Source organism: Haemorhous mexicanus, chromosome 6 (genome assembly GCF_027477595.1).
Source record: "Haemorhous mexicanus isolate bHaeMex1 chromosome 6, bHaeMex1.pri, whole genome shotgun sequence".
In the NCBI taxonomy this organism is placed as follows: Eukaryota; Metazoa; Chordata; class Aves; order Passeriformes; family Fringillidae; genus Haemorhous; species Haemorhous mexicanus.
Window position 1 is genome coordinate 27,896,603 of NC_082346.1, and position 23,444 is coordinate 27,920,046.

The window sequence follows — 23,444 nt, forward strand, 5'->3', positions numbered from 1 at the left end:
TGCAAATGGGGCATCTAAATCATCCATTTGTAAGTGCAGCCCAAAAGTCTCTTGGGTCACAGGTGAGATGAGGAGATCATCTTCTTAGCAGGAAGTGTTAATTGGTGGGGGAGGGCTGAAGATGTATTTTTAACTACATGTCTCAATCTGTTTTCCAGGTCGTAGGAAGTTCACTACTTTTTGTACATGATGGCAGTGGGAATGCCAATGTGTGGCTGATCGATTTTGGAAAGACCACCCTTCTTCCTGACGGGCAGACACTGGATCACAGGATCCCCTGGCAAGAAGGCAACAGGGAGGATGGGTACTTGTTGGGATTGGACAATTTGATTGGCATTTTGGAAAGCATCACTGAAAGATGAGTTGAGAAAGGCACAAAACTTGCAGGGCTTCTCTGTAACTTTCTGCTTTACTGAAGTAGAAGGAAACTCAGTTAGAAGGAAACCTTTAACTCCAAACTCCTGAGGTTGTCAGTGCAGAGGGAGCTGCATCCAGAACCCAGCAGTCAGTGATCAAAGTTACTTTGCATCAGCCCTCTATGAACTTACATGAATCACTCCAGATTGGTCTGTATTGCACCAGATGAACTTGAGACTGGTCCTCAGAAAATGAAGATCTCCATACTCGGGAATCACACCAGCATGAGTCAAGAGGTCTGTGTGGTAAGCCAGAATGTTTATGATTTCTGGCAAAATGGGACTCCAAATTACTTCTTAGAGAACCAGGACAAATGCTTGGGAACTCAGGGCAGGAAAAACGATTTTTCAGGGAACTGCATAGTTTTGAAACCAGATTGTGTTTTTTCCTCTCTAATTCCCAGTCCTCTTGCTTTTGTGTACACTATAGATTGGACCAACAACTTCTGTTACAACGTGGGCAAGGTGCAAATGGGTGATAATCACAAGAAACTGGGAGCAAAGAGAGACAGCAGTTTACAGTGGCTTGATGTGGCTACCTGCTGTTGACCATTTCTCTCCTTCCCTACCCTAGCCTTGCCTCTATCCAAGAAAGGCCTTGGCTTTTTCTGTAGCCACTCAGGAGATTACAAATACTCTAGGGAGAGAATAGCAGCCTATTGTCTCCAAAAACATTTGACTTTCCAGCTGGGTGAGCTGTTGGGTATGTTGCTAAGTTGGAGAGTTGGGCCTCTTGCAGCTGAACTGCAGCCCTGAAAGTCACTAATGATCTTTCACAAACTAGTCAGGGAACTAAGTTTTTTTTTTTCCAAGGTTTGTTGATTTTTGAAGATAAAACCCCTTAAAACCCCTATACGCATGCACACACTAGCAGTCAGCAACCAGTGTGATCTCTTAAGATCATGATTTGACTGTCTGTAAATGCACGTGACTTCTTGGCCATGTCCCTCTTCTCAAATATGATGCTGCCTCTTACACATATAAAGTGGCACAGCAATCAGGGAGGTTGTGTTTCTGCCTTCACAGCATTACACAATGATGAGATAGTTCCCAGGCATCCTTCCTCCAAGGTATCAGCTGTTAACTCCATGCACTTTGGGTGAAGGAATGTCAATATATTACATCCTATAGTCCCCATCTGGAATCACAGGGTGATCTGCACTTCATTATTTTGCTGTGACCCAGGCACAGCCACAGAAAATTCAGTTTCTAGGTTAAAATCAAGAAAGATTGAATTGTTTTCTTGCAGTGGCTTCACATACCTTCTCTGTTGGTTGCCTCTAGTCACTGGAACAATTTTTTTACATGCTGACAATATGAATGCTATCATTAGTCACATGTTGACTCACATGCCAGGTTTTAACGTGAATAATGTAGTGATGTAGTTTTCACAATGCAGGTAAGAGTTACATTACCAGCTGATGGTTAAAGCCCTTTCAATATCTAGAGGTAGTAATGCACATTGATCAGAAATTCCTGTCTTTTGTTGGTTTCCTGTGCTCAGGAAAGAGTCTGACAACTTTGGATGAAGGTGACTGCACTTTTGGGAAACTGCTGTTTCAATAATAGTTGAAATCATAAGCAAAATAAAACCCCTATAGAGTCCAGATCTGGAATGAAATCTGCAATATTTGTAGTTAAAGTTGGACAGCCTTAAATAATTTCTAAAAGGAGTTATTTTGGGTAACACACTAAAGTGTGTTGCCTACTAAAAGATCAGTCAGATTTAATTACTTTTTCATAAACTCTAAACAAAACAGGAGTATTGAAAATTGAAGCTCAGTTGTGATGTAAAAGTTAGATGACATAGAGTAGGTATTCTGTAGGAAGTAATGACATGTGGAAATATTTCATCTTAAACCAGAAGTTTTCTGAAACTGGCAATTACTTTTGTAGTTCACTGCAAATTCAGACAACTTCTGTGGCCTCCCAGAGTTTCTCTGTTTTATATTCATGGTAGTATGTTAAGGAATTTTTCTCTTAGAAGTTTCAGAGTGTTTACATTAGGTTTTTCTGAAATGACAGCACAGATTAAATCATTCCAGATGCCTCCTAACTTTTGAACTGCTGTGAGATGACAAATGAATCTGAAGTGAATTCCCTACAGTTAAAAAAAAAAGGTATTTCACCTTTTCTGCAGCCAGCAGGTAAACCATGGGATAGCAGTGCCTAAGGAGAATAGCAATGCCCGAGGACAATAGCATGTAAATAGGTCTCATAGGCAATGACATTGCCTTTTTCATGAGACTGCAATTGCAAGCTGTCCTACCATAACTAAAAAGAATTACTAAAGTTTGAAATAAGATAAAGACAGAATTCAATTAGTGGTTTGCCTTATTAATCTTCAGAGTTAAATTTCTTTCTTCTATTACCACATGTGTGGATCTTTTGCACCAATGTAACCTATTTTCTGGAGGGGAGATCTAAACAGTAGAGGTTGGTGCTCAAATGTCAGTTGAGAGTTTAAGACAAACTTTTAGAATGACTGTCCAGTTCTAAGGGAGAACTGGAGCAATGTGTTATCAGTAGGTTCAAAGAAAACAGCTCCTGGTAGCACCTGGCTGGTTTTGCAGTACATGGTCCTGGGAGAAAACATGGAGAAGCTTTGTTCCACTGCAGTAGCTGGAAAGGTCAGGGAAAAAGGAAAATCTCTGCTATAGCAGACACTGGTCTGGAAACTCATTCTAGATGATATAAGTTCTAGGAAGTTAGTTTTGAAATGGATCTTTGTCTTGCTAGGGGATTAGAAAGAAAGAAATCACAATCATCTGTTGCTGTTATGGGGAAAGAGAGAAGGAGGCAACTTTTCATAGCAAACTGCAAGTGTAGGACTTCAGCTGAGCACTGGAGCTCTAAGGAGCTGAGGCTGTGTGCTCAGGAGCAAACTGCCCCAGGGTAAGTTGTAGGTTCCTTGTTTCTCATCAGGTGGCCCAGGGCACCTGTCTATGGACACTCACTTGCTAGTGTGAGGAAGCAGCATGGCCTTCTTTCACTATGGGGTAAGTTGTGTTGAATAAGCCTATATTTACCAGAGGGTCAACATGGTGCATGTACACAGGCGTATAACACAGGGGGAGGTGATGCATGGTAACCAAGGAATTTGTTCACATGCAAGTGCAGAATGTCATTCATTGGTGCATCTGCTGAGAGAGTGCCTCACTCTGGAGACACTGAGTACGTGTGATTCCACAGCAGGGTCAGAGATGCTGGCCTAGAGGCGCTTTGGTGCTGAACACTTGACCTCTGACTTAGGCTCCAAGGTCCTTAAACCCACCAGTTAGATGCAGTAGTGCTGTAGCTGCTGCATTCCTGTGTGAATCAAGAAGTAGGACTAGGACTTCTCTCTCTCAGCTTCATCATTGACTTGGGTTTTTTTGGCCTTGGACAACTCTCCTAGGCATTGTTTTGTTCCAGTTTTACAGATGGGAATAGACCTACTTACCTCGTGGCAATGGTGTGAGGCTCTCCTTCATTACTGCCTGCAAGCTGCTGTGAGATTCTTTGGAGGAAGGTGCAATATAGAAAAAATTCACAGAGATAGATCAGATAAGTTTAAAAATTATGGATGTTGAGGCCCCATCGAGATATAAATTTGGCTGAAATTTAACCAAAGCGGTAAAACCTAAATCCCTCTAAATTTTGTACAGGAAGGTATTCACTTAGCGTCTGATCCAGTTCCTGTTAAAGGGAAAGATTTCAATGTATCTCAGAGGGCTTTTGCTACTTTTTTATTGCTGTTGTTATTATTTGTTATTCTTAAGGTACTGAGATCAAATGGCCTGTATCATCCACATGCATCCGTTCTGAACACTACAATGCAATGCTGACATTGACTGTATTGGATGAGTGTTTGTTACTCTGAAGTGTGTATGCTACAAAATAAATCAGACTGAAGGAAAAAAAGACATCTACTGTGATTTGGTCATGTGAGAATAATGTATTTTCTTCAAGAATTTCTTTAGGGAAGGAAGAAAAACAGTATCTTTCACTGCTTTTAGTCTTTACCATGTGGTACTTCCTAAAGCAAAACCAGAAGCCAAATGGTGGAGCTTGGTTCCAAAACCTATTGGTGTTACCTTTACAACGTGATTCACCCAAAGCTTGTCAAATTCCTTCAAGGTAAGCTCTGTCTTGGAAATCTCAGTGGAATAGCCTACAGCATATTTTTAAAAAAAAGTGCACCAAGAGGCACTTGTCAGACTCAGAGCACTAATCTGTTCCCCTGGGCAGTTTTGTGTGGACACGGGGAAGAAGCACTCAACACTCTAGGACTGGCAGCACTTCTCAGCAAGAGAGAGTGTATTCTTACCACAGAGAATGTGCAAAAAGTACTTATAAGAGAGGGAAACAAATATCCACCATTAGTGTCTCTTTATTTTGTGTTGCAAATATAGAAGTATACACTTGTCTAGCTTTAAATTGCATAGAAGCAGGCGTGTCATCTACTTATGTACAGTAGTCACCCAGAAAGGAAAGTTGGCAGAAGTGCTGCCTTGGTCAGAGGTGATGACAAATCAAAACCTACTCACATGACTTTTCCATTTGTGTGATGTGATGGGAAGACGTTAGGCATGGTATCAGTAAGGTCTCTGCATGAGATTCAGAAGGGTGGACAGCCAGGAGGAGAGAGCAGAGCCATACCTACAGGAGAAACTGTCTCACACAGCTCAAGGGTCTAAGGAAGTCTGGTCCCTTTCTGACACAGCTGTGGAGATGCAAATACAGTGGGGGAAAAAGTATTCCCAGCAGCAGTAATTTCTTCTCTTTCAGGAAAGTGTCTTGAAGGTAAAGTTACACTTGCAAAAACTCATAACTATTTTAGCACCCTTGGAAAGCTTTCTTAGTGCACACCAGCCCATGGGCAAATTAACTGAGAACTTAGCTTAGGGTTGATATGAGGGAGGACACCTTAAATCTGTGCAATTAAAAATTCTGTTTGTTTAAAGGAAAAAATGAAGATGCAAAACATTTATATTGCAGAGAGAAGGATTACAAAGAAGTGAGAAGCAGGACTATCAACAAATGTGAAAAAGCAGAGAAAGACAAATTGAAATTTCCATTATTGTTTCATCTTCTGTTAATCAGTCCCTTCTTTAAAATGTACGTACGAGGTTGTGTGAAGCAACATAAAGAGTGCTAAACACAGTCAAAAACCAATTATATACATACAATTACGAAACCAATTGAGTAATGTTAAAAGACAGACATCTATCAGGAAAAGCAATTTATAACAACCCTATAAATGGCTAATTCTGCAGTAAGGAAGTAGTGGAAGACTTCACATGGATTATAGGACTGAATTAATCCCAAATCTCCAGCTCATGTCATTCCTCTAGGAAACAAAATTAGGTTTTGTCTTCCAGTTTCCAAATTAATCTAATTTTGACACTATGGGTTTAACTAATTGGTGATGCACTAAAAATGTCTCCTTAATAAAAAGCAGTTTCACACAAGTTACGTTTTGCAGTGCTAGCAGTTGAGCACTATGAAATCTCCGATTGTACAAACAGTAATTTTCAGTCTCAGAATTGAAGGACTGAAGGTTGCAGTGTGTATCACTGCAATTGTGTTTTTTTCTTTTGAGATAAAATGGTTTGTACAGTATGTACATTCAACTTCACAACAGGACAAATATTATTTCCTCCAGGATATTAATTAAAAATTCATTATCTGTGAGGGTTTTTAAACAGCATCTAAAAAAAGATTGTTACAGGTCAAAGATTCAAAGCAATATGCTGACAGAAGATCATTCCATTTGGGAGAGTTAAGAGCATTGAGGTTGCTAATGCAGATTCTTTTAAAATTCCCAGCTCTTTCTTTTAGTGCCCATTTGGTACCTGCATCTCTATGTCTTGTCTTTTTAGAAAAGACTGCATCTGGCTCAGTGCAGCCCAGAGTTAAATGCTGTTTAAACCATCAGAGTCTGTTTTGGAAATAAATAATCAATATATGCTTACTCTACTCTTACAGCTGCTCTTCAACATCCCACTCTTGATCACTCCTTAGGGACAAGATCCTGGTCAGGATAGAAGTCTGTTCAGTCTCAGTGCAGCTTTGTCTATGTGCTTCCTGTAAATGGGTACTTTGGTGCAGCTATTCAGTAAAATCAGGTATTTGTAAGATGTGCTGGACTTGCACTTTATTTATAAAATGAAGGCATAGCTGCAGCCAAGACTGCCCCTGGCACTGGTAATAGAACTCTGCTCTCCTCTCACTTCACTTTTCAATAGCTTCCCTGGTTTTATCACTACTGGCCTTTCTAAATGTGTGAGTTATGTTGAGGCAATTGCTTCACAGGGAAAACAGTGGTAGCTCAAGCTGGGTAGCTGTCTGGACAGTAGAGATCACACCTGCTTCTCACTGGAATCTTGGGGTATTTTATAGTCATTTAAAAATATGAAGTGTCTTCTGTCTGCTGCTTCATTAAAAGTCTCTGGAAAGAGAAGGTAGCACAGTTAACTTCCCATGGCTTCTGAACAAGCCAGTATTTCACTCCTATTGCCACCAGTTTCCAGCCCCTGCTAATGGCTAAGGAGAATTGAAAGCAGAGTCATAATGGGCCTGCAAAAGCATGGCCATGACCACCAGTGCTCTGCTCAGGACAGACAAGGGCTGAAGAGTGAGCTGGCATCACGTCCACTGCAGGTGAACCACAATCACTGCACTCTGCTGTGGCCTTATAGTCAGGGAGGAAGGGGCCAAGTCGCTGGCACCAAGTCACAATTACTGGAAAGTTTGATAGGTCATCTTTTGGGGGGAAAAAAATCTACTCATGTATGAACCATAAAAGTAATACAATCTGAAAGGTAAGGACAAACTGATGAAATTCAAATTAGTTAAAAGTAAATGCATTTATTTTTGACTAGCATGGTCCAGAGGCAGTCAGTCTGAAATATGACCAAAAATGTTAGCCTTTTCAAGAGGAAAGAATGAGAAAGTTTCCTGCTAAATGGGCTCTTCTGCCTCATCTAACTGGGCTGTAGCAACTCCTGGATAAAAGACAGGACAGGCAATGAACTAAATGTGAGAGAAGCTACAGAGCTAAAGCAAAGGTGAAATGGGAGGAAGGGCATGAGGCAAGGTCATCATCTCCCTTGGTCACTAAACCCATCAGTCCTTGGTCACTAAACCCATCAGTCCCCACACTTCTACTGAAATTTGCCCCACACAGAGGGACCCCTCTCTTCTGACCATCTGTCATTTTACAACACCATGGATTTAGAAATATTTCCACACCATATGGGTCTTTGCTTATAGGTGACAATCATCACCTTTTATGTCTGGAAATCATGGAAGGATTGGTGTGAAAAGGGACCTCCAAAGATCATCTAGTCCAAGTCCAACCTCTCTGCTCAAGTAGGTTCTCCTACAGCAGGTTGCACAGGATCATGTCTGGGTGGGTTTTGAGTGTCTCCAGAGTGGGAGACTACACGGCCTCTCTGGGCTACTTGTTTCAGTGCTCTGTCACTCTCAAAGTAAACAAGGGTTTTTTCTCACACTCAGGAAGAATGTCCTATGTTTCAGTTTGTGCCTGTTGTCCCTTGTCCTGTTGCTGGGTACCACTGAAATGAGTCTGCTCCGTCCTCTTGACACCTGCTCTTAAAATATTTGTATGCTCTGAATTGACATTGTATAAAACTGTCCATTCTAAAGTGAAAGGCCTAAAACTATACAAAGTGTGGAACAGATAGAAAGTCAGACCAATAAAGGATAAACCTGTACTGAAGATGCCTTTCACTGAGATTGGATTCACTCCACTCTCTGATTTTCTTTACCACAGCTCAGTAGTGTCCACCTTGACTATGTAAAGGACAGGAAGTCTGTGGTCAAAGGAAGCCATCACCTGCTAGCCTGCACCTTCAGATTGTACATGCAGCTGATCACTAAGCATAAAGCATATACCAGAGAACCTCTTGCCTCAGAAGGGAACTGGAGAAGTCTACAACTGGCATCTCACTACACAACTTGATTACACACAAAGACAGTATGTAATTTGCCACTGTAGGTCACACTGTAGGTGACATTCAGGAGTGGTACAAGAACAGAATGCTTCCAAGATTGTTCAGACTTAATCCAAATTATTTGCCTTTTCAGTCTCCTTATTTTGCAGCTTTAATCCGTAAACATGACTTTAGATCCTAAACAACTGAAGAAAGCCTTAGGAATGAGCTGTCTTGGAAACAAATGACTACCTTTATAGGCAAGCCTGCACTTGCAAGGCAAGGAACAATTATTACCTGCTCAGCTGTGTGAAGCCAAGTCATGGCTTTAGCTTTCTCAAATGGTTGAGCTATTCTACTTTCCTGTAAAAAGGACATCCTAAGTGGGGTTTGCATTAGATTTCCCTTCACTATTCCTCTCCTTTGCATTACTTTCTACCTCAGAGTATTAAAACCAAGAACTCCATCATACCAAATGCTAGATAGTTGTCCAAGAACCTCAGCTAAGTTCTTACCAACACAGCACAGAGAATTAATGCTGAATATCAAAGTACTTACAAAAATGAAGTTCATTTTAAGTAAAGTCCATTAAAAGATAAAGACAGTCCATTTCTCATCACACCATGCAGCTCACTCTTCCTTGAAAAACCACCTGCCCCTTCAATGCCAGGAGCTGTGAGGAAAGCAACACCATGAGGCAAGCAGCACATTTCCTTTACTACTCAAAGGAATATTATCAGCTCCACCAGCTACTGCTTTTTAAAATGGTAAATGTTTTCCTCTTCATTGCTTGTTTGCAAAGCACATGCTCAGAGGAGCCTGATTTTTTTCTTCATTCTTCCTACTGCTTCCAATTTGAGCAATAGCATCCACAAGGTCTACTAATAAAACAGATGCAAATGTGGCTGCTATTTTTTTTACCTCCCTTATAGTGCATAAGCATTAGTAATTCACCAGGACTGTAAAAAGCTCTCAGGAATGTAGCAGCCTATGCATGTTGTTTGCTGCTGGCACAGCACACATTTTTAGATCCTTGGTTCAAAAGAAGCACAACCTGTGTTGGCCATTATTTCCATTCAAATACTGCAGCTGGATGGTAGGTCCATTTCTTTTCACCTGAGCAGATTGAAAAGGAGTTCTTTCCTTAAGACTCTATTCTGAATCACACAAACCATGCTGTTGTTCTCCACTTCTAAGCTGGTTCAGTGGAACACATTTGAAGGACAGATATAGAAATGCAAGTGTCTTTAACAATGTGGGATCCAGCAGGTAGACAGAGGAAGCAGAACATTGCTGATGTTGAAACTTCACCCATCTGATGGAACTAAAGTGGAGGAAGTTTGTGAAACAGGAAGCAGTCCTTCCAGACACACACATTCCCTGACCTTTCGAAGAACCATTTCTACTATACTGGAGTAACACTCAGGTCATCTGACAAAGACAGACCAGAGTCTCTCTCTCTTGATGTTTTCTCTTTTTTACAAAAAGGCTTTTCATCTCTGTGCAGACTGGAGCTCCTTAGCACAGCTGTTCTGATCTCTGCCAAGGCTGATGGCTGGTTCTCAGAATTATAGCACAGGTCATCATAAGCATAATTTACATTGCCACAGGGGAAAGTCTGAAGTTTCACCAGTTCAATCCCACTGATATCCAGGTGAGGGCAGTTACTTTGACTTGGAGATGCTGGAGATGCCCGAGAGCTAGGAGAACTGCAATTCCCATCAAAGCCTGAATCTTCCCGCTCTGGATTTGCTTTGAACTTGGAGCTGGGGCTGAAGTGACAGATATTCTCTAGCACCCATGATCCATATGTTGGGTTCCAAAGATTTTTTGTTTTGTTTTTAAGTCTGTGGGTGGATGGGTTGCTGAGCTCCAGCTTCTGGTTTGAGGTCTGCTGGAACCACGACCCACTGTTGAAATCACTGAGGCATGGCAGGCTGGGCCCTCGGGCAGTCCGGTTACTCAGGTTCTCCACCAGTAGCTCTTGTGGACATTGTACAAGTTTGTGCCCAGCATGGGGGGATTCCAGTGTCTTAGGTGTTGTCTGAGGGGTGAGAGAAGGGCTTACCAGTAGTGGCACTATCCCACTGGAAATGTTTGGGCGCATGACCATACTCCCTTCATCCTCTGGTGCAGGGCTACATTCCATGGGCAGCTCAGTGTTGATCACATCAGGGTCCTGGAAAGGAGAGACAAGAGTCTGTTACACCTTCAGGGTGACTGTCACAGGTTTGGGCAATACTCCTGTACATCAAACAAGGTGCTATGTTCCATCTGGACATCACATGCTGTTGAGACATGTTTCCTTTGAGAAGAGACTGTGCTTCATTGAAATCAGTGACTAAGCTGGGGGTCTGTAGTATAAAATTGCTCTTTTGAGAGGTTGGATCCAGACCCGTGGCTGTTAAATGCTACTGGATGGTGAACTCACTGTGCCATTTCATTCCCCCTCTCCACTCCATAACTATTCAGCTGTGGCTGTTGAACAACATTAGGCAAGGTCAGAATATAGACCTTGAGAGACATCTAAATACCTTTCCTTGCAAAATGAAGGACATTTTGCAATTGAACAAACTGAGAGCTAAAAGCATCCATTTGTACAGTGTATGCTCATTATGGGTGGGAGGAAGATGGGAGAATGAGGATGGACACTGGAAAAGAGCCAACAGCACCACCACGTTACTAGTAATGTAATTACATTAGTCTGCCAGGACCCTTCACTTGCCTTAGAGTCTAAAGAAAATGTTTTTGAATAGTTGGCATTCAATGGATTATCATCCACCTGGATACCAAAGAGCAGTACCTGGGTGCAGTACTTGATCCTTTCCAGGATGGTAGAGAAGTTTGGCCGATACTCTGGACTGTGCTGCCAGCATTGTGTCATGATCCGGTACCTTAAAGTTAAAAAAAAAAAAGAAATTAATTAGGATTATTCTGTATAAAATGATTAGGGGTCCAAGGGATCACACTTGGTACATGGCTCAAAGGAAGAGTGCAAAAGTGGATCTATCATTTTTATATCCCTGGATCCTGCCTGACTGGGGAGCCGCCATTTAAAGCAAATCCTGTAGTGTTCTAAGCTGTATACAAGAGGCAGTAGCTCAAGACATATTTAGCAATACCCACCTAAGACAGAGGGCAATCACTATTCCCTGAGTAGAGGTGTCTTTATCCACATTTTTGACATGTGCTACACCTTGGCTTGGAAGAGTAAGGAAATACTTACACTGGCCCTGGACAGTTTTTTGGTGGATCCATTCTTCCTCCACTGGTGACAAATTCCAGCACTTCCTGGTTGGTTTTGCAAGGGTAGGGCATGTAGCCTAGAGAGAAAATCTCCCAAAGCAGCACTCCAAAGGACCTGTGTCAGAAACCAGCCAAAAATACCAATCAGGTTTCATTTGAGCTCCACAAACCTAGCTTGTAGCTGTGTAGGCAACACCACAGCAATGACCTTTCAAAGCTGCAATATAATGACAATAATATGAAATTAGTGTGATTATGAGTCAATGGTTACATAAGAAGACACCCCAGTCAATCAAAACCTTTGCTCAAGCTCCAAAACAAGGAGCAGAGCAGAGGTTTCAAAATATTTAGTAACTCTGAAGTGTTCTTTCTGCTGCATTCATTATTAGCAGAGCAGGAAATGCCAAAGCACCCTTGGCTGTGTATGGTCTAACCAAAAAGAACGGTTAGATCTGGCATGGACGTTTCTTGCCTTAGTTGGGAAAACTTGAGATGTTTGCATTGAGGAATACATTTGGTGCTGGTAATTTGGCTGCAGGTTGGGCTCTGGGTGGCAGAAGCTGAAGGCAAGAGGCTGTGACCTGGCACCAACCCTCTGCAAAACAAGGGACAAGGACCTGTGGCATTGCCAGGTGACTGGACACTCAGAGACACAGCAGGAGCCAATGACTCCAGACTTTGGAACTTTTAGACCATGAGGGTATGAAAGCCCAGGGCTTCCTTTGTTTGGGGTCCCTCCTCAGAGGAAGGAGCTCAAGTCGTTCTTTTGTTACTGCATCTTTAAATCATTTCGGTATCCTGACCTCTGAGGCCCTGCTATGGGGAAACTGGGGCCAAGCTGGTAAGGAAACCTGGTCTGACTGTGAGTGTGGGGGTGTAGCTGTGAAGGAGCCTCCATCCAGCTCAAGTGGTGCATGTGACTTCTGGAGTGGCTCCTAAATGGTCAGACAGGGACCTTCGAATGTTTCCTTAGTATTTGAATCAGTGTTTCAGAACAAGACGCTCAAGTATAAAATCAAGGGAGAGACATCCAGTGAAACTGAAAGGCAGCAGCATTTCTGATATGGTTGTGCTTTTTTACATCCACAGGTCAGATAGTCAGTGCCACTAGGAATTTTGTATGACTTAGACACAAGGAAGTCAAGAGAATTCTGCCAGAACACCAGCAGGGTCAGAATTTTCAGTCATTTTTTGCTACAAAGGTCAAAGTAATTTCCAGTATATGCATGTTACTTATAATAGCCTATTACAGGAACTGTGGCACTTTCCTTCAAAATATTTAGTGCTGGCTGCTCGCAGTTAGGCGCTGATAAGCAATCCTTGTCTTCCGGCACCGCTAACAACTTCAGGAAACTGGGTCAGTGTGGCATTTGAGGGAATGCCTCAGTGCAGCATATTGAAGGATCTGCTGTACAGAGAAGGAAGTGTTCTTAAGCAACTGGAAAGCTTCCATACCCCAGCACCTGTGCATGAATGTGCTACTGTTGAGGGGGGTGCTGATTTTAAAGAAAGCTCAAGTTGTATGAGAAATAAGTATATAAATATTGTTTCCTCAGCAACCAGCAAGGACTTCTGATTAAACCTGCTGTCATTTCATACGCAACAAGACAAAATATACAAAAATAATCCTGAGTGGTACAGAGAGAGTAATTTACAAGCGATTTAAGCAGACCCTGTCGCTGATGGAAACTGGAAGTTTCTGAAGGCTGAGGGAAGTATTTGATGATATTTGTCTCAATTTTTAACTGAGACTTCCTGAGAATCTAATCTGCTTTTGCCTTTTACTTCTTGATTGGCTTTTTGTGATATTCTACTCTTATGAATAGCAAATTTTTATTACCTCTATTTACATTTGACATTTAGATACTTATTCTGGTTTCTTTAGCCATACTTCCTACTGAATGCAGTGGGAAGACTTCTCATATTTTTCTGGGAAATTCTGACTTTTTTAAGGTTACTGCTGATCACACTTTTTTTTCTTAGCAGTACATTTCTTGATGCTTTTCAGTGAGTAGCAGAAGTAATTAAAAGACATTTATTACCAGGTATCAGTCTTGGAGGTGAAAATGCCCTCTAGAAAAGCTTCTGGTGGCATCCACTTGACAGGAAGCATGGCTCTTCCTCCCTTGCGGTAGTAACTTGCTCTGGGAAAGATGAAATACAGAGAACATCACACAGCCTGAAAGGGCTTTGATACAGAAAAGATCTTATCACCACAGTAACAGCAGCTGGGGATTGCAAGTAACAGTGGGGGCCAAGTGAGAAAAAAGAAAAGTCATCAACACAAACAGTGCATTGAAGCAGGATTTTATATCCTCTTTGCAACTGAGATGGAAACCGAGGACGTTCTTGCGTACAGCTAAAGACGTCAAACATGCTAATGCTTTGCACAGGGTGTTGGTGTAGCAAGTCTTCTTGACATCATGAAGTGATAATTATGGTTGCTGGGGGGTTTTAATTTCAATTTCAATTTAAGTATAGTTATGATCAAATAACTAATAAATTTGCCTATGCTTGATTTAGTGTCCACAAGTGTTTGTAGTTTCCTGGGACCACAGTTGAAGTGGAATGGTTCATAAGCGTAGATCTGTTAATTTACAATCTGTTAACACAAGTTAGTTAGCTGCTCATCAAATTCAGACCCCTAATGGAGGAATCCACTGCTTCACATATCATGAAACAGTTCAAACCTGCCAAAATTATACAGATTACTGAGTTACTCACAGAATTGAAATTGCCCTTCACTTACCTGTAAATATCTCTGGCCATTCCAAAGTCACCAATTTTGGCTATTCGGCCTGCTCCAGTACAGGTCAAAAGGCAATTCCTTGCAGCTATATCTCTTAAAAAAAAAAAATTAAAATTAATTCTAATTCTAAACTCTTAAGTAGCTAAAGGAATAAAAAAAAGTATTAGACCTGGTCCTGCAAATCTTACTTGAGTAATCTTTAAACAAATGTGAAGAGCCCTGTTATAATATGAAAGAATTCCACTTACATCATCATTTTTGTTAACCACAATTCTTAAACTGTATTTGAATTATATCTTATACCCAGCATCTGCCAAGCTTTTCCCATTCACACCTTCTTTCACTAAGGCAGAAAAGAGCATCTGTATCAGAAGAGGAACAGACCTAACCTCTTTTGCTTCAACCACATTATAACAGATTTCTTTCTATTTTTTTTTTAAAGGGACATTTCAGCAGTGTCCTCATCAGTTACAGATGTGATGCTGTTGGACAGTCTTGGTAAACTGCTTGAAAAGTTATGTAGAACTAGATTTGGTAATCTGTTGCTTTGTTACTTCTGGATATCTCCCATGGAATCAAAGATCCATATGGAAGCAGTTGTTATCTGGGTGTAAGTTTAGCTTGTGAGAAATGGAAGTGATTCCTACATGGTCAAGGCTAAAACATTTCTGTTAATTTTAAATATGCATTCTGAAAAGAAATTCATTAGAATCATAGCACTGTGGGGATCCTGTTGACTGCCAAGAAAAATAAGCTCCTTGAACAACTCATATGTTTATTTCCATTGCCAACATTGAAAAATCTCTGAGGACTTGAAAGTCAGGTTCAACTTTCTCTTCTATTATCACCTGTGACTCCTAGATGACAATTCCTGCCCTGTAGAAGCCTCTCTACCACCCCACTACACTACCTTTTACCCCTAGGATTCCTAATATCTGTAATGAAAGCCTTCTTCATTTCCCAACCCACTCTAAGCAATGCTGACATCACTAACAAATACTAGTACAAAACCTGAGGGAAATTTCTTGTGCTCATGTTTATTAGATTGTTGGCTAAGACAAAATGAATCCATTCCCAGGTTGCTTATATTAGAGATCTAACAGCGCAAAGATTGACTCAGAGTTTTTTTTTAAAAGTCACACACTGCTAAAGATTCTAAAATATAATGCTGTAGTGATTAATTCAGAGGTTTCCGACTAGAATACTGATCTTCTCACATAGTTATTAAGAGATCTAAGAGCCACAACCTGTTGCACATTCTTACTGCTCTTTTTTAATGACAGAAATCTCTAACCCTTTTCCACCAGAACTTCCTTATTGCTGCAATAGAAACAGTAGAAATCTGTTTCAGATGTTCTAATCATCAAGCCATATAACATATTCCCATATCTCAACCTCCTGGCTTTTTGCTCCAACGGCTGCTTGCCATTGTTTCCCTGGATTTCTCCAGCCCTTGCCCACTGTTTCCCTTCTCTGTGCTGTGCAGCCCCATACATGCTGCATGTGTGGGTGAGTCCAGTTGCCTGCCTGCACATCTCCAGGCTGCACCTTGGTTTGGTTAGAGCCTGTGTGACCCTCTGGTGTGCAAGGGCTCTCCTTGCCTTTACACACGAGCACTGAACACAGTATACACTTCACAGTAAAGAATCCAGCTGCCCACTATGCCTAGGAACATTATGAGCTGAAACAATTCTAAATAAAAAATAAAGGATTTCAATAGCCAACCAGAATTTTTCAAAGGGTAATTACAACCTTTATCCCTTCTATAATAATTTGGTCTTATTTGAAGCATGCTATATCAACATTTTTTCCTCAACAAATGAGAAAAAGGAATTTGAAGAAACAAATATGGGCTTCCTAAGACCATGCAAGCAGGTCAGACACTGAGCTGAGAAGGAAGCCTGAGATGTGATTTTATCTCCTGTCATCCTTGCTCTACCCTACTCTGGTCTTTGGCTCAAATACTATGTCCTGTGCTGGTGGGATAGGGAAAGCATTTAAGTTAGGAAGCATTTAAGCATTAAGATTGGAAGATGAGGAAGGGAATAAATAACTCATTGTCTTATCAGCCAACACAGAGTGACACTACCATCTAGTGGACTACAGGGCTAATCTCAACTGTCTCTACATTGCAGGCGCCCAGAAATTAGTGCTTAAACCCTCTCACTTGGAATAAAACACTGCCCTCCCTCCAGGACTGCAAAGAGCAGTGCAGAGCCTAACTCCTAAAAAAACCCAGGGAGATCCACTTGGTCATCTAAGCACAAGCCTGCATTGGTGGAGGAAATAATCTGTCTCCCCTGTGGAGATTAGTCCTGTCTAATCCTCTGCAAATAGAAAGTGTATGAGCCTGATGCACTTGAGACACATCAGAAGAGACTGTTTCTCCTCACCTGTGGATGAAATGATTCTCTTCCAGGTATTTACAGCCGCAGGCAATATCCCTAGCTATATTCAGCAGGTCCTGCATTGTTAGTGTGGATGGCTGATTCTGGAAAAGGACATGAAATGGTAAGGGAAGAATAGTGAAGTAGAAGAATGTCATCCAGGCAGGGTATAGTCAGAGGAGGACAGAAGAAGGGAAAGGGAGAGATATATGTACAGGATGGGGGAAGGGCTAAATGAGTCAGGAGCAAGGAGGAACATATAGTAGATCAAAGCAAAGAATTAGAAAATGAGTAAACTTTTGTTTAATCCCAAAAACTTTCAGGAGATTTCACCTCTCTTGAGCACCATGCATGAGTGCAATCTGCCAAGAGACTTATGGCCTGGTGTGAATAGCCTGTTAAAGGAGGTGGGAGAGAACTACTCCCTACTGTGTTATGTGAAGTCAAAAGACAAGCAGGTTTAAAAGGTGAGATAGAAGAGAATAAAAAAGCACCCACTTTTAAAGAGTGAGTCAATAAATTATCAACAGAAATTAGTGCATGAATGAGAGAGAGAGAGTAAAAATGCACAAGTGCACATCTTTACACCAACATCAGCATTCATCAGCTTATCTGTACCTGGTAGAAGGACAGTGATTACCCTCAGGAGCAGTATGCAAAAAAGGGATGCTTTACTACAGGACTCCAGGACTGGTACTAACCCTTCATCATCTGCACTTCCCTAAGAACAATAAATAAAACTTTTTCCAGGAGCCCTGCTTATTTTCACCCCCTTTACACCATTCTCCATAGGGAAATTTTTGTCAGTTTTTCTCTAGGAACTTCTTTATTGCTTTCAGGAATGGTGAAGAGAAACTACTACACTGCTAATCAAAGTCTGAGATAAATCAAATAAATTAGGCTCAGCTCTTCAACTGGTATAAATTTGTACCTCTCCATATGGTGCCGACGCACACCTGCTGAGGACTTAGTTCTGTGAATTCTGATTATAACTTTAGCTCCTCACGTACCATCACAGTACACAGAAAATAAAGCAGATATTGAAAAAAGAAAGAGCAATTATTTATAGTCTAATTGACAGAGAAGTCTAGAATGGCAGGACAGGATTTTACCTCCTGAATTACTGGAGTTTCTTGCCCTGCTTTGATTTTGTCTCACTGATGCCTGCTTGCATCAAGCAAACAGACACGGGTATCCAGAAGTCTGTGGGAGCTGGGACACGCACACAGTGGCTTCAGTGCCACAGCACAGTGGCACAGCTTGGCTTCAGTGCCTTTATCCAGTTGACAAAAACATTAAAGCAGTCATACTTAATCAACCACAAGCCTCAGAGGGAAGCTCTCTCACCATCCTGGGTCGGTTCTGCCGAAGGAAACTCTTCATGTCTCCTCCAGCCATGAGCTCCAGCAGAATGAAGCGAGGCAGTGTCTGTAGGCTGACACCGATGCACTGCACAATATTTTGGTGATTGAACTTACTGAAAGCCAAGGTAACAGCACATGGAAAACAAACACAGCATTAGTACCTGGCCAACATCCATCCATTCTCATTGTGCCTTGAGATTTGACAATCTGGACCGAAGCAAATCCTGATACAGTTACCAAAAAATATTCAGCCATATCAAAATTCCCCTCTGGTTATGACAGTCCCAAGAACAGGGTTGTGCCTGGCTTTGCCCATGAAAAGTCTTCAACAGAAGGTATGAAAAGCTAAAAGCAAAGCAGAGTCTTCTGTCTGTGAAGACAGAATTTAATGGACACACTGACTGAAGGATGAGAGTGACATGAGAGCGATAAGAAAGTTAAGCATGCAAATTTCATTGGCATTTGTGATACAAAGTCCTGGCTGGTAAGAATTTTAATTCAGCACTGGTTATTTTAGACATAGTGCTGTCTAGTTTGGGGGACTCAGTGTTTAGTCTGCCAGAGGGACTCAGCTAATACCTACTGCAGCAGCTGCTTATGTGATGCTGCTTTTTATAAAAGGAAGCTGAGCTTGTCACGAAGCACAGTAAGACTCAGTCATTAGACAGCAGCATCTTCCCTTAGATAATGATTACCTGGATAATAAAGGAACTAAAAATAGAAAGGAAGTCGGGGAAGAGAAAGAATCATGATACTAAGTGAATCAAGGCACTCCTTAATTGATTAAAATTGCTCTTTAAAAAAAACATACATCAGTGTTGCCTCCTATTCAGCTACCAGATTTCTTGCAGACTGTAGGGAGTGGCACTATGTCATGAGATTCATGATTTAATAGCAGAAAACCAGAATCTAAGTATGAGCTGGGCCAGACAATGAGAAGAAGAACTTCACATTGCACAAATTCAAAATATATAAATTCCAAGTACTTACAATTAACCTTGAATATGCTACTATTTTAAAGTCATCCATGATCCTACTATTGTTTTTGGCTTATGGATTTCTGTTAATGAAGTAAATTCTAAGGCTGGAATACCTAAAGTACAGGTAGTAAGAGGAGTGGCTGTCTGTTATCTTTTCCAAGAAGATTTTATAGATCTTATAATTCACTGTCATAGGGTCATGCACATAGGACCTTATAAAGGTTCTGTCAAGCTTGCAAAGACATCAAATAAAATGCGGAACATGTTTCTACAAAAATGTTGTACTTTCTTACTCTTTTGAACAGGATCAGCAGAACCAACCAACCAAAGTTTTTGTTCAATTGTAATGATTTTTGGGTGGGATAGAGTTAATTTTCCTCACAGTAGCTCATATGGTGCTATATTTTGTATTTGTGATCAAAACAGTGCTGATAACAGATTGATATTTTAGCTACTACTCAGCAGTGCTTACACAGCATTAAGGTTTTTCACACACACACACACACACACACACACACGCCTCCCCCGCAGCAAGAAGGCTGTGAAGACAAGAGGTTGTGAGAGGACACAGCCAGGACAGCTGGCTCCAACTGACCAAAGGGACATCCCATACTGTATGGTGTCATGCTCAGCTATAAAAGTGGAGGAGAGGAGGGGGACGAGGGGAAGGGGTCAGTCAGAGTAGAGTCAGAGTTTGGCAGAGTTTGGCATTTGTCTTTCCAAGTAGCTGCTGTGCATGATGGAGTCCTGCTTTCCTGGGAGGGCTGAGCACGTGCCTGCTCACGGAAAGTAGGGAATGAATTCTTCAATGCTGCTCGGCTTGCTCACACAGACTTTGCTTTACCTATTAAACTGTTTTTATCTCAGCCATGAGCCTTCTTGTCCTTCTGATTTTCTTCTCCATCCCTCTGCTGTACAGCCAAGTTGCCTACTGGCATTAAAGCACCAGAGACAGGCAACAAAAGAACCTCAGTTATCATGTTTGAGATAAAGTAGTAGTACCTCATATGCTACTAAAATGCCATCTGGTGAAAAATAAGACTGAACTTATTTTCTGAATACAGGCAAGGGAATAAAAGATTCTATGATTACCTACATTACTCCTTTCCCCCCTGCCCACTATCAGTAAAAAAGCCCTTTATACCATACCTGATAATCAATGCTTCCATCAGGAAATCCATCTCATCCTGCTCAGAGCAGACTTCTGGCAGGGTCTGTTGAGAGGTAAAGGCAGCGAGGGCCATCCCACCAAAAAATTGAGAATATTTGTGTGACCACCGGAGAAAAAAGGAAAAAAAGAAAATAAAAGAATGAGCATGTAACATATAAATCACTTCAGGAACCTAAGAGCAGGGGCTTGTCCTTTCAAAGCCCAGTTTATTGCATTGCATGTGACCCATTTGCTAGTTAAAGTCAGGATAGGAAACAGTAGCGCATTTGAAATTTTTTTTCTGTGTGTGAATGGAACTCTATGCACAATTCTGGAACAAAATATCTTCAGGTACACATCAAGAAATATATTAGATGGAGACTTACAGACCAAGAAATGTTTTTTAAAATGACGGTTGTTATTTATTCTCCACTTTCTTTGTGTCCACATTGCAGCACATGCTTGCATGCCATAGGATACACACAGCCATTTGATTTAAATACTTGTGTCACATTCCCCTGTAGCTTTCTCTCCTGCCAGCAGATTTGGACATCTTCTGCTGATACAGCTGAACTGGATTACCACAAATGAATGACATGCTGATCTCCTTCTGCCTGCCACTGTGCTCTGGTGCTCCTTCCAGAGCACAGTGAAACAGAGTTGGGCAGTTCCAGCTGCTTATTAGTGTCCTGGGTTTTCACCCACATTTGTACAGTGACACAAGGAAGTTCATGACATGAAAGACAGAGTGAACAACAGTAGAACATTTTTAATTAATGGAGGCTATGTTATTGAGCTGAACTCATAGAAGTAGATTTGTTTCTCTGAGTCACCAGCTTATAAAATAACAGAAGCAGAATATGAGCATCATTAACTTCAGGGCTGAGTAATTGACAAATCCTGATGCAACAGCAGTAATTTCAGAGAAAACCAGCCCATTGTCTCTTGCCATTAATGACAGAGAAATTATTGTGAAATTGCAATATATATTCACAACAGCATCCTTAACACTGTGCAATATCAAAAGACTACCTGAAAAATTCATATATGGTAGAAAAGCACTACTCTCAGTTTGAAGGGAAGTAATTGAGAGACAACACAGATTTTTAAATACATCATGTGGAAAAGCTTGTGAGAAAGCACTCATCAAAGCTGATAATGCCTGGATGCAGCAATGTGTCCAAGCCTGCATCACACATATGCATATGCCATTATACATATGATACACACGCATTTCCAGCTGGAATAGTGATAACATGGCTCTTATGGGTAATTACTGCTGTAAAATAAATTTGTGGGTACTGACCTTGATAGCCACTTGTAGAGGGTTGGGGTCCCCTGCAATGCCTACCACAGTTCCCTCATAAACCTCACCAAATGCACCATGTCCTAGTGCCCTGCAAGAAAAGAAGAGGGGGAACAGATGTTATATGTCCTTGGATCCAGAGCTGGCCAAGCTCTTCTTTTCATCCAGTCCAATACAAAAGAGAGTTTTGATTTTAATGCAAAGCTTCTTAAACTAGCTGATCAGTATTTTCCGTCACTATCACTAAAAAAGGGAGGTTGGATCCTTGCTGGTTCTGAACAAAAAATAGGCCTGCTCAATCCTAAGGTCTATCAGCAAGTGCAGCAAAAGAAATACAAGAAAAATGGAGAGCAATGGAATAAGGTGGCTGCAGACTGACGTCTTCAGGAGATTGTATAAAACATAAGAATGATCAAATTGTTCCTTCTAAAGTTTATATAACTCTGATCAGTATCACCTGGATGATGAAGAGCAACTTAGCATGCATGTCTTTGTGACAGGAAGTTTCCTTGTGATAGGAAATGCTGAAATTATAGACATACTGCTATAGATTTGGAAGGGGGCTGTTGACAGGAGGCAAGAGCAATAAAAACACAATCACAGTAGAGGTGAAATACCTGTGTGTGGGAACATGGAACAGGAAACTCACAATCTTACACTTCTGCTTGAAAGCTTTATGGAATCAAATTATGTTAGAGAACATAGCTAGTATCACATCTGTTGTATTTTGGCTGACTTGGACTGGGTGCTTTGCAGTTAGCCAGAGAGGTGGGCCTTGTTTTCTCACCGAAGCAGAGAGATGTTCTTCCGTGGGATCTCCTTCAGCTCACTCAGAGTGGCGGCCTTCCCTGCAAAGCAGTAGTTGGGGTTGTAATCGGTCATGATGACAGATGTGCGGATTTTGCTCAGTTTATACTCTGGGCTCTGCAGTCGTGCTCTGGATCCTTCCAGCTGCTGCTTCTTCAGGTGATAAACTGCGGGTGGAGAAATGAATGAAAATGCATAAACAAGATCTACAACTGGACTGAAGAGATAATGCTGGCCACACAGAACAGAATGACGCCAATCCCATAATTATAAATGGTCCAGAAATATCTCTGGCTTGCTGTGTAGGGCTCTTCTTCACAGTCTTCAGGGATTTAGTACTGGATATGTAAACATTGTTATTCCTGCAAACACCTAATTACCTGGGAACAACTTAGGTTTCCTATGCTGCTTTGTGCATTGGCTGAGGAAGAGTGCTCCAGAAGACATCTTGCTGACATCAAGTCCCAAAAAGCAAACCATCTCCTTGAATGAATTATATATTTAATTACAGATTGTGATTTCATCTGGTATTGCAGTGGCTGCTACAGAAACCTGCTAAGAAGGCTTCCCTAGCTCTTCTGTTCTGTGGCAAATACTGGGGAAGAGCAGTCCTTGCCCTTTGGGACTATGCTTGTGCCTAACTCTGGGTGGTGATGTTTCCTATCACTTCTTTTTCCCTGTTCTTCCGATCCACTTGGGAGACCTCAACACTTTGGCTCCAAGTATTGAAAGCAGTGGCACATGGCCAGGTGGTCTCCTTTTGTCTAATTTAGCTGGAAAAAGCCGGGTCAAAGGGTGATAAGAAGTAAGTGTATCTTACTGATGGACAGGCTGCCACAGGTGAGGATCATTCCAAGCACCACAATCACAGACACCACAGCTAAGAGGAGGGGGAGAGGCAGCTGTCCCTCTGGTGTAGGACCTTGGGGCACTGAAAGAATAAAAACAGAGATGCATGAATCAGAAAACAACAAGAGCTACTGTAAAGCATCCCTCTGAATGTTGTTTATATTCCAGAAAACAATACAGAGCTCATGGTCAGAGCATCTTATAAAAATTACAGCAAATCCCTCTATAATCCTGAAGGTTGAAAAAGTAC

The 23,444-nt window shown here is 41.4% G+C and overlaps 2 protein-coding genes across 4 annotated transcripts in view; one reads left to right on the plus strand and one right to left on the minus strand.

The window, feature by feature from the left end:
* Positions 1-4,323, plus strand: part of ITPKA (inositol-trisphosphate 3-kinase A) — a 39,636-nt gene extending 35,313 nt beyond the window's left edge. For both annotated transcript variants that reach the window (XM_059849480.1, XM_059849481.1), the window contains one exon: positions 159-4,323. In XM_059849480.1, coding sequence (XP_059705463.1) covers positions 159-362 — 204 coding nt within the window. In that variant the 3' untranslated portion in view covers positions 363-4,323. The remainder of the gene's footprint in view (positions 1-158) is intronic.
* LTK (leukocyte receptor tyrosine kinase) overlaps positions 1,663-23,444 on the minus strand; it is a 137,446-nt gene continuing 115,664 nt past the window's right edge. For both annotated transcript variants that reach the window (XM_059849479.1, XM_059849478.1), the window contains 11 exons: positions 23,166-23,276; positions 22,326-22,512; positions 21,539-21,629; positions 20,232-20,296; positions 18,086-18,215; positions 16,745-16,842; positions 14,352-14,444; positions 13,645-13,746; positions 11,583-11,717; positions 11,160-11,250; positions 1,663-10,535 (listed from right to left, as the gene is read on the minus strand). In XM_059849479.1, coding sequence (XP_059705462.1) covers positions 9,762-10,535; positions 11,160-11,250; positions 11,583-11,717; positions 13,645-13,746; positions 14,352-14,444; positions 16,745-16,842; positions 18,086-18,215; positions 20,232-20,296; positions 21,539-21,629; positions 22,326-22,512; positions 23,166-23,276 — 1,877 coding nt within the window. In that variant the 3' untranslated portion in view covers positions 1,663-9,761. The remainder of the gene's footprint in view (positions 10,536-11,159; positions 11,251-11,582; positions 11,718-13,644; positions 13,747-14,351; positions 14,445-16,744; positions 16,843-18,085; positions 18,216-20,231; positions 20,297-21,538; positions 21,630-22,325; positions 22,513-23,165; positions 23,277-23,444) is intronic.